An 11,849-nucleotide genomic window follows, 5' to 3' on the forward strand; every position below is an offset into this window, starting at 1 on the left:
CATATTTGCATGTTCATGCAAATTTAAAATCACCAAATTTTGACACTCAAAATTTCACTAAAATTTGCGGGATTTATTGGGAAAGCATGCAAGTTTGGTAACACCAAATTTTGACACCTCAAAATTCCACTAACTCAAACATGGATTTTTATATTGAGTGAAGTCAACCTTTTGACTTTTTTCCTTTTAATTCAACCATTAATTTTAAATTAAAGTAATATTAAATGATTAATTAAACTATTTAATTAATTTTAATATTAATTTAAATGTCAATCCCAATCCATTCGGACACATATTTGATTAAAATATTTAAATCTTATTTAAATATCTCATATTCTCTCTTTTTGCTTAATTCGTAAATAAAACAAAAAATGCGGTTAAATATATCGTATATATGTAGCGCATATTCTCTAATTTGAATTCGAACACTTCGAACTCACTCGTCACACTGTTCTATGGTTTAGTCTGATATGAGCTAGTAGAGGGATCTAATGGACCTATAGATCATGGGCTCCAACGATCCAAGATTAACCGGTTAAATTCATTAACCTTGTTAACCAAGGTTCGTTAACTACTAGGACACTCCACTATAACCTAGTAGTTGCACTCCTCTCACTATAGATATATTTCTATCCATTTAATATAATCATGATCAGTAAGTCGATCATTCACAGGTTGTTCGTAACTAGAGCTGGGTCAATTTACCGTTTTACCCTTGAAGTTACTTCTTGTTCCTTATGTCCCACTGATCCTCTAATGAACAATTGGTTTGTGGTCCAACCAGTAAACTGAATCCTGAGAGGGTAGGGCCCTTTGTTCAAGACCTGGAGTTAATACTTAAGGGAACTATCTCTCTTCTATCCCTAAAAAGTGGGTAGGAGTGCATTCCATCTTGCACCCCACGTCCTTAGCCATTCACCCAATCTTACCCCTGAAATGGGAGGCCTATTGAGTCGGCGAACTCGAGCCACTCTCACCCATGCAAATCTAAGGATAATTTCGAATAAACAGAAGTTCATGGTTAGCTCAGGATTAAGATCGAGTTACCTAGTTCATCGAATGAAAAGAAAATCAATCTCAACAGTAAACGACATTATAAAGTGAGAGTGATTTTCTTCATGGTCCAATATTATGCAATACTCATTGCATAGGACGCCCCCACTCACATGTCTCCCCATGTACAATTTAGTGATCACATTGTTTATGTCATATACAAAAGTGGGCCGCATCCATAGTGTCCCCAGGATAAGGTACTCGACCTTATCCATGTACTATAGATCATTTTGACTATATACTTGAACTTGATCCACTCTTATGTCTCTACATATAGTTAGTAATCATACTATAGTCAGCGTGTTCTTAGTTTAGGGTTTAGGGTTTAGGGTTTAGGACATAAAACCCAACAACATATATATTCGCCAAGTGTGAAATCCCATTGTATTCGAGTAGTCAAGGATTTGCTGGAAATTTTGGATCGAAGAAGAGACAGATCTAAATATGGTGCAGAAAAACCTAAATCGATATGAATGGAAGATGTCTCGTTCACTTGTTTTTCTCGGTCAGTCGAGGGAACAACCACAATGTTACGCCCCAAAATCGAACTATACAGACCCCTTTCGAATGACCTCTCATGGAGTCTGCTACACTAGCCAAGAAAGAGTGTATTAGACTCTATTCGCCCGTGGAGGTGAGTGGAGGAAGAATAAAAAAAGAGAAAGGTATTGCAACTAACAAATAGTTGCTCGTTCATAAATTCAATTGACCACTTGTTAGTCTTGTTACACTACATGACACGAGTGACGGGTGAAGTTGAAGCAGACACGGTGTTCAGTCGACTTTTATATATATATATATACTCTCGACTAAGAAATTAAAGGATTGAATTTCTTTTGTTGATTGTTTGATCAAAACAATATCGTCAAAACTCATGCATTACTTTTTCTTTTCTAACTTTCAAGACACCACCAACCATTCTCAATTAATGAAGCGTTTGATTGATGCCTAAACGAATTAGATATCATGTTTGGTTTGACTTAATTTTTTATTTATTTTTATTTTGTCCATTCTCATCTATCATCTTTATCATTATCATATCGACACATTTTTTTTAATGTTACTGTAAGTTTCTAATGGACAAGTTACATTAGTTGATTATATTAAGGATTTGAGACGAATAAAAGAATGTAAAGAACGAGATGATTTGTTCAAATGGGTAAAAAAGACATTTTACCTATTTTGATAGAATTGAGTATTGAAAATATATAATAAGTAATCTTATGTTCGAGTTAGATATGTATACGTCAACTAATTTGTGACCGTGCTCAAAACATGACCAACGAGCCTGTGGTCTGAAAAATTGACACACAAACCAACCAGCCCTATGGTCACTGGTGACCAAGAGAAAGACAATCATCTTGTGCCTCGGATGATACAATTGAGGCATACTTTTGACAAATAATTACCCAATGTCGTATAGAAATATCATGACATTTCAAACATGCAAATACAATTACATGATAACCACATGCACACATATCTAACCGTTAAAGAACCTAGCCATCCAAATAAGAAAGTGTCTTAGTAACAACACAACCCTCCATTGACTTACACGAGCGAACTTTAGTCCAAATCTTACAAATGTCTTAGAATTAACCTCACAAATTTAGAAGCAAAACCACAATTAATAATCGAAGGGTTTAACGTGTAATCCAAAACTAGGTAATTAATAATCGAAGGGTTTAACGTGTAACCCAAAATTAAGAATCTCATCCTCAACTAGCGATTAACTTCGAACTCCAATGGACTAAACTTTCTCTAACGTGCATAGAGATAGGGCTCAATGATTAGGTTTAATTTAGGTTTTATCGGACAAAACGGACTAGCCAAAGGGTCGGAAAAAAAAAAAAAAAAACCTGCAAAATCCTAGTTTGAGGTCTAGTCGAATCAATCGATAGGTCTCCCCTTATATGCTAAAAAGAAGAAATTCAGTATCGAACCCTTGAAACAACCCGAACACGCCAACCTTTAGCCGATGATGACACAATGCTTCCAGCCGCACTCTATCTTAGGGCTGCGTGCAATGCTTTCTATGACAAAAGCCAAGCCGTTTGGCTTTAATAGCCGATAAATGATGGCACCATAATCAATAGCAACTCTACAAAAATTATTATTATTTTGGTATCTAAAATTTCACAATATAATTTCATCTCTAATTTTTTTTTTTAAAAAAAATTATAAACTTTATGTTTGAAGGAGTTATTGTGTGTTGGCCTTTATGTAGAATCATTCGAGGCTCCAAAAGGCAATAGATTGTCATATAACGAATATCAGCTATTCGAGTTTGTTTATCTCCAACTCGTGAATTTTGCCAATACAAAAGTATATGATAGCACTTCATTCTTTTGATTCATTATCATTGGCCTCTATGGTAGAATCAATCGGAACCCTGAGAGGCGATAGTTTGTCCCATAGCAAATATCAGTTGTTCGAGTTTACTTATCTCCAACTCCAATCTTTCGATTCAACAATTCAATCTAACAAATATATAAAAAACCCGAAGGCCCAAATGAGCAATCTTGAGATTTCAAGAGTGAGGTAAACTTTTTTTTATATTACACGTCATCACCTCACGAAGAACCGAGTAGCTTAGTGTATCTTACACGCGTAGGTTTTGGAGGGCCAATCACTTTTCCACCATGAAGACATTAAGAAAAATGTTTATATTCTCAGACATAATAACATCTCAGAAAGAAAAGGCAACCAAACCACATCTTTTGAGCATCATCAACCCTCACTTTATTCAACACCCTCATCATGCTTCAGTTCTTCAACCCTTCTCAAGAACCCTAATTTGAACAGAATTGAAGCATTTTTTACCAGTGATAACAGATCAAATGAAGAAGAAATGAAGACATTAAAGAATATTGATTCTTAGTTAGATCATGTTGTAATGGAAAAGAAGAGAAGAACAGAAGAAGAAGAAGAAAAGAATATTAAAACCAGCAGAGTGAATCCTGAATTCAACATTTTTTTTTAGAAATAACAAAGGAATGATGATGATGGGAAATAGTTATATGAAGAGGAGGAGATTGAGAACACAAAATATGGTGTAATCTGGAAGATCACTCACTCACTATGCCTCATTTTCTACCTTGAAAAACTAGATTCTTTCAGAGTTGTTTCACTTGCAGTTAACGCCTGCTTCAGCAGCTCGACGGGGCTTGCTTTTTCTCCTGCTTCCGTTGTGGCGAAATCCATTCGATCTGGTTGATTCATCGGTGCTTGATCGTGTTCCGTCTCCATTTTCGTCTTTGACTGGATCGAGCTTTTCTTTCACTTGTGAGCTTCTCCTCCTCCTTTTCCCATTCTCTGCTGCTGCAGCTGGGCTGCTGCTGCTTTTCATCTCCTTGCTCACAATTTCATTGCCTTTCAGGTTCTCGATGTCGTCGTCTTCTATCTTTTCAGCTTCTTCCTCGTCGATCTCGTCCTTCAATGGCTTTTGTGGCCTTCCCCTTCGCTTTTGCGCAGGAATCTTCTCTTCCTCACCACTTCCAGCATCGTCATGATTTGTAACGGTCAACTTCCTCCCCTTTCCTCGACCTCTACCCATCCTCTTTTTAAGAACTCCAAGAACGAAAAAAATCACGCAACAGATGGCCACTGCCAAGCATAAAACATTTACATAGGAAACAATTTCAATTCTCTTACGATACGACACTCATTTAGTAAATAAACACAACAAGCGCGAACATCGTAACCAGATGATAGTTAGTTATATATCAACCAAACCACATCTTTATAAACGCAAAAATAAAGATGCTTGAATTCTCTAGAACTGAGATGAAATTTATGAGGCTTCATCATAAGTTCTTCTGTCATAAATCATGAACTGTAAACATGAAACAATATATATATACAATGGTTTAACACTGTATCAGAGTATGAGCCTCATGCTAGGCTTCGAAATTCAAATTAATATCGAAGTCTACATGAAGATGAGCATTAAGGGTACGATACAAGATCAAATATACTCTAACCTATGAACTTAAGAATTCAGCTCAATGTTGTGCACTCTTAAGTTTAAATCCCTACAATACCATGTCCTCCCAATTTTAGGTTAGAACAAAAATATGTTCTAACCGAGTCGATATGCGTATAGCTCGATCGGTCAAGACATTAAGATTTCAAGTTCAATGTTGTGCACTCTTAAGTTTAATTCCCTACAATACCATGTCCTCCCAACTATAGGTTAAATATGTTCTAGCCGAGTCCATATGAGTATAGTTCGATCGGTCAAGACACTACTTGCCTTCGAAAAGTTTTTAAGGTTCGAATCCTCCATATACTCTAACCTAGAAACTTAAGCTTTTGGGTTCGATGGTAGTTTAGTCGAAAGCAAAATCGAAGTTCATAGAGGATGTTTATTTTACTTGTGCACTCAAGTGGGAGAAATTTGGACAAAGTTCTTGAACTTAAGTTGAGTAACGTAAGCTAGCAGAACACAAAAATCACTTCCCTAGAGTGAAGAAAATAGCTGAATCAAATGCAAAACTAAGTAAGAAAAAAGACATAGCAAGCAATCAGAGCATTCAGAAGAGCTACGAAGGGGGAAATAAAAAAGTTCTGAAAATCTCTTCAGTTCTTGAACAGAACCACAAAGATAAACAAATCTCAATCAGAAAAAGGAAAACCCCCAATTCGAAGCAACAAGATTCTCACAAAACAAACAAATATCAGAATCGATAACAAAAGCGAATAAGAACAATAAAATCCCGCAACAACAGAGACAAACAAGATCCAACAAAACCCAGCAGAATCGGAAAGGCGGAAAGCAAGATTAGAGCAATAAGAAGAGTTGATCGACAAACAAATTCAAGTTCAGAGCGAAGAAAAAGCAGAGAAATAAAAGAAACCTGATAAGAAACGAAGGCCATACGAATCAATGGAAAGAAGCCATTACAGTGAGTGAATCTGCAGAAAACGAAAAGAAAATCACAAAAACAGAGAAGGATTCATGAGGGCGTTGGTGGATTGAAGAGAGGAAAAGTGGAGGATTTGAGAGGCATACAAGCAAATGATCTGAAGATGAAATTGAAAACCGAAACAAGGATTTAAGAAGGATTGGGATATGGGGAACAGTGGGGAAGGCAACTTAAAGACCTGCCCATATGAACAGAGAGAGAGAGAGAGAGAGAAACGCTGTGAATCGAAAGAGATATTTGTTGATAGAATGTGAAGAATTTGGAGCAAAAGTCCCTTGTATTCGTAGGCGTGTCCTTGTAAGAACACTTCAAATTGCAGGGTCACTTTTGTAAATTTCTAATAATTCAAGGACCATTCTATTAAATTCCCCGTGTTCCATTTTCAAAATATAATTATTTATTTGTGTATTTTATTTATGTTTTAATCCAATTTACTATATTCCAATTCGAGTTGATGTGTTTTTTTCTTTTATACGAAGAACTCATCACAATCCCACTTTTGATGGCAACGAACTTGTTATTGTGCGACACTCGCTTTCCAACAACAAGTGAGTTAAGTCAATTCGTTCTTGCGTCACCTCGACCAAGCGACGTATACTCGAGCTTCTGATCCTTGTTCAAGAAGAAAGTTTTTGAAAAATAAGTAGAGAGATTTCGAAAAAGAGTTTTGAAAGCAAGATTTGAGAGACTGAAATTGATGTAATATATGATGCAAGCAAAAAGTAACAACAATTGAATCATTGAATTTTACCATCGTAATTGTTGTTTTTTAAGATGAGATGTTTTGATTTTTTTTTTTTTTTATCGATTAATTTCAAATAAAAAAATATTTATTTTAAATCTCATATTTGACAACAAAAAAAAAAATTGAAATAATTAAATTGGTTAATAATAATTTTTATAAAGCATTTGAGTAAGAATCACTTAAAATTTCTTTATATATATATATACTCTTAAAATAAAATAAATCCAAAATTCACATGAAAAAGCCTAAATTTATCCTCAAATTTAGATTAATGAATTCGTTGAATTAAATCCATCTAAATTTATTTTTAATTAAAAAAAATTGCTTATGGTATCATATTTTATATATATATATATTTAATTTCATAATTAATTTTTGATAATTTATTTCTCCAACAAACATTTGGAAAGGTAATTTTTTTTAAATATATATTCCAACATCTTAATTAAATATTTGAAAAGAAATAAATAGATATTTTACTCATTAATATTTTTTTATTAAATAAACAACTCAAATAACCCGAACCAACTCAAAACTTGTATGGTTAGGTTAGGTTGGGTCGAGTTTATCATTTGACAACTCGAATAATTTAGCTGGGTCTAAAAAATGTCCAAACTCGACCCAATCCAACCCACGAATAACCTTAAAATCTATCCTTAAAAAAGGTAGAGGTGTCGGACTCAATAATAATTGATATATACATCGAAGTCATAATTCAAATCTCTTTCAAATATCGTTAATTAAAAAAATGCATTTAAAAATAAAAATATAATTTATTTAAAAAAAAAAAAAAGAAAAAAACTATATTATACATTAAAATATTATGTGTGGCTGAGATTGAACCAAAGCAAGCCTCTATAATTTTATTAAAAAAATATATTATATTTATTTATAATATTTTATTATATTTAATTTTTTTATTTTCATTATACCCATAACGAAAAATAATTTTTTTGGCTTCATTTAATTATTTTCTGACAAAATTAAATAATGTGTACATTATAATATACGGCTGCAGATATTATTTTTTGATATTATTGCTACCTCAAACGTCTATATTAATCAATCATTTTTGCAGTATTACATTGAATAGAAATTCGAGTCTCTGACCTTTTAATCGAGTTCATGTATTTTATGTCAGATGAACTATTCTCATATTGGTTATTTTACGGGAAGTAAAAAGTTGGTTGGTTTTTTTTTAAAAAAATTTAGATTGATTGAGGTCGCTTCTGCATATACGTTGAAAGCTCGTGAAAACAGCTATGAGAGAGAACATTTTATTTAAAGACGTTAATATTATTTATTAGGGTTTTCAATGAAAACGGTGCAAAACGTGTAATAGGAAAGCTAGTAAACAACCTTAGTCACTCGCCTTATATGTCGTTGTTTTTACCTAAAAAATGTTTTGGAAAAGGTGACTTCACTTTTAGGGTTTGGCTATGCAATCACGTGTAAACGGCTTATACCAACTTACTATAATAAGACCTAAAACTTAATCCGTTGGGGTTTTTTTTTCTTTTCTTTGAGACGTGCATCAGTTTTGTGCACTCTACGTCTCCCTAGGTATGCAATGCTTTCTTGTATAGATATACCGACTCTATGTGTATCAATTTCATGTTTGCTGAACATATATCATTTATAAAAGAAGGGAATTGTTTTAAGATTTCACAATAGTATACATGGTGTCACGGTCATGTTTGGGCAAAGCGTGTTGCATGTGGTCACATGTTAGATGTTCCGGTCATGCTTGTCCAAAGTGTGTTGTCCTGTTCCGAACCTCTTTTACTTGCTACCATGTGTAGTCAAGTCTTTGCTATTCATGGCATGTCAATATGGGGTGTGTGATTATTCACCAAAATCATGCTACACTCGTAACGGTTAAAATGCCTCAAAATGTACTATAATGGGATGTGACTAGTCAATTCTTCTTATTCGGGTTATATACTATCATCAAAGCACGATTGTTGTTTATTCACTTTTAGCCTATAATTTTGCCTTCTCAAACGACTTCCAATGCATTTCCTCGCTCACGTTTTATGAAACATTTGTTTGCCAAACGTGACTCAAGACTCGATCTTATGTCAAAATTATCTACAAAGTTCGATTTTCACACGGCTAACTTATTCGTCGGATTAGAACAAGTATCACATAATTGTTATCTTGTTGCTACAAGAGCGTGATTATGAGACATGACATACATACTTTCCTGTCTGATCGCATGATATTATTTTTTATCCTTAATATTATTAAAAATTAACTATTTTAATCTCAAAACTTTGAAATAGAATCTGAATAACATAAGTGTTTGCAGAACTTCAATGGTAGGATTCTCTTCCACCTGAGTTCTACTATAACCAAATAGCTTGATAAAACAACAAACCCCCACGTCTCCGAGAGAGGGCCGAGCTGTGTTTCTCCAACGACGTAGAAAATGAACTCGGGTGGGCTCGGGGCGAACCATTGCTCTTCTGCAACTTCTTCACTAGGGAGAGCTTCCTTAGTCCCCCTTCTTAAAGATGGTGATAGGTAAGTGTGTGACTAGTTACTTATTACCATCAACCTCATGGTTTTAAAAATGCATTTATTAGGGAGAGATTTTAACACATTTGTAAGAAATGCTTTTGTTCCCCTCTCCACCCAATGTGGGATCTCACAATCCACCTCCTTTGGGCGCCCGACGTTCTCACTAGCACATTGTCCGATGTGTTTTGGTCCGTTACGTATCGTCATTAGTCTTGCCGTTCTAAAACTTGTTTACTAGGGAGAAGTTGCCACACCCTTATAACGAATGCTTCATTGTTCTCTCCAGCGGATGTGGGATCTCGGAAGTGTAATCCCACAACTTCAACAGCTCCAATCTTCCTACCTCCAACACAAACTCCAGTTCCTACCTTCCTTCCCCCAGCAGCTCTAGCTTTCACTCCATACAAAGATGTCAAACAGACTTGAGAGACATTCATCGAACACCTCACAACCATAAACCAAAAACTAACCAAAGAAATCCAAACCCCAAAATGCAATGAGCGCAAAAAAAAAAAAAAAAAAAAAAAAAAAAGTTTTTGGGTCTGTCAGACCGCCCATGCGACCATCCCAGCCGTACCGTATCGGCCAAGAACGATCCTCTACAGCCGCAGGACCTAAAGTTCATTGAGCCGTTAATCACGCTCTAATCACAGGGTAGTGGTTCATCCACCAGACTTTAGTTCTTGTCTCCTTAGAACTCAAGGACACAGTTGTACAACCTATAGAACAGATCCTGTTCAAGTAAGGTCGTGCCCTATTTGCTTCCTCTCTTCGTTTAAATACTATCGATCCAAGCTGACACTTTCCAATGTGGGATATGACTACTTTGATTTAGGCCTAGAAATAATCTGGCTGGTGACTCTAATATCTATATTATTTACCATTTATAAAAAAAAATCTCAAATTCTAATTTAAAGTTTAAAGGATTATTTTTTATTTTCGCAAAATTTGCAAAACATTTTTTTTTTATCGTATTTGCTAAAAAAAATATAAATTTTATTTCTTTTAACTTTTTGATTTGTGTCTATCTAATTGAGTAGTTTGGTCTATAAATTTTAAGACTTAATTTTTATTTGTGTATCTAATATGTTATTTTATCTATTCAATATTTTAAAATTTCACGAATCTATTAGACACAAAATTAAAAGTTTAAAATTTTATTATACAAACACTCAAAATTAAACGAGCACTATATGACTCAAAATTCCCTTTTCTCGACTTTCATTCACATAGTGAAAGACAATCTTTTTTTTATCGTTGACATAGAATTGCATAGACTAGACGAAAGATAATAAAATAATATGGTAAGAACTCCAACAAGTAAAGATGAATACATAGCCTGAAAAGATAATCAAATCTAAGTTTCTTTATAGTTGCAAAGAGAACAATCCACCTCCTTGGGGGCTCAGCATCCTCGCTGGCGCACTACTCAGTGTTTCACTCTATACAATTTGTATACAATTTGCAACAGCCCAAGATAACCTCCCGTATATATTGCCTGTTTTCCCTCATTACTTATTGCAATCAACCTCACGATACATATTCTTATACTTCGTTTCGTTCCCATCTCAAACCAATGTGAGATCTCACAATGGCCTCCTCATTTTGAGACATTATATCTTTGGAGTTGAGCACGGTAATAAAGAAGGAAAACATAAAAACTTGGGTACACAACATAATACTACCCTCATGATTAGACCATAACACTTGACAATTGAGGTGTGTAAGAACAAAAGGTACGATTCTATTGTCCAAGGTTGTTCATCCAAAGTTTAGGATAAAGAATAACATTAAAGTTCTAATGGTAGGGAAGGATGCCCGTTCCCAGCTTACCTCACTCTGAGGTCGGCCAAGCGTGCTCACCATCTATAGTTATGAACAAAAATACTGGATGAACACTGACATAAGCAGTAGAAAACAACAAGTTATGTGAAAAATAACACCCAAAAGTAAACAAATGAAAAAACTTATAAGACTCGTTTCAGAGACATATCGTCGAACACCTTACAAGCATAAACAAAAAACTCGCCAAAAAACAGAATGCCATCTTTCGTATCTTCTCTCAAACAACAGCAATGCACTACCAGAAATCCAAACCCATTAGAACATAAAAACAACCCCACCTGAAGCTTGACTCAACATTCAGATCCAAACAAAAAGTTTTAAGTCTCAGAGACATTCATCAAACACCTTACGAGCATAAACCAAATACTAACCGAAGCAACTAAAATCTTCAACAAAAAAGGGAAAAAAAAAACTTCCATCTTTCTCATCTTCTCACACTTTTAATAGCAGAAATCCAAACCCCATTCAACCAAATCCCAAAATGCAATGAGCGCAAAAAAAAAAAAAAAAAAAAGTTTTTGAGCCTGTCAGACTGCCCATGCGACCATCCCAGCCGTACCGTATCGGCCAAGAACGATCCTCTACAGCCGCAGGACCTAAAGTCCGTTGAGCCGTTAATCACGCTCTAGTCGCAGGGCAGTGGTTCATCCACCAGACTTTGGTTCTTGTCTCCTTAGAACTCAAGGACACAGTTGTACAACCTATAGAACAGATCCTGTTCAAGTAAGGTCGTGCCCTTTCAGCTTCCTCTCTTC

General features: G+C 34.9%; 1 protein-coding gene and 2 non-coding genes across 4 annotated transcripts; all 3 read right to left on the reverse strand.

The window, feature by feature from the left end:
- Positions 1-3,970: 3,970 nt before the first annotated feature.
- Positions 3,971-6,237, reverse strand: LOC111467706. 2 transcript variants are annotated; one of them, XM_023112722.1, is made up of 3 exons: positions 6,068-6,237; positions 5,913-5,970; positions 3,971-4,659 (listed from the first exon to the last, which is right to left on the reverse strand). In XM_023112722.1, exon 3 carries the CDS (start codon positions 4,607-4,609, stop codon positions 4,181-4,183), a length of 429 nt encoding a protein of 142 aa, XP_022968490.1. In that variant the 5' UTR covers positions 4,610-4,659; positions 5,913-5,970; positions 6,068-6,237; the 3' UTR covers positions 3,971-4,180. The 2 variants fall into 2 exon arrangements, with proteins under 2 accessions (XP_022968490.1, XP_022968481.1); XM_023112713.1 differs by having other exon boundaries at positions 5,913-6,237.
- Positions 6,238-9,788: 3,551 nt separating this feature from the next.
- Positions 9,789-10,000, reverse strand: LOC111473305. The gene has a single exon (XR_002715633.1). It is a non-coding gene; the product is annotated as a Plant small nucleolar RNA U3 (small nucleolar RNA).
- A 1,615-nt stretch (positions 10,001-11,615) lies between these two features.
- On the reverse strand, positions 11,616-11,827 carry LOC111473298. The gene has a single exon (XR_002715631.1). It is a non-coding gene; the product is annotated as a Plant small nucleolar RNA U3 (small nucleolar RNA).
- Between the last annotated feature and the right edge of the window lie 22 nt (positions 11,828-11,849).

Source organism: Cucurbita maxima, unplaced genomic scaffold (assembly GCF_002738345.1).
Source record: "Cucurbita maxima cultivar Rimu unplaced genomic scaffold, Cmax_1.0 Cma_Scf00002, whole genome shotgun sequence".
Taxonomy (NCBI): domain Eukaryota; kingdom Viridiplantae; phylum Streptophyta; class Magnoliopsida; order Cucurbitales; family Cucurbitaceae; genus Cucurbita; species Cucurbita maxima.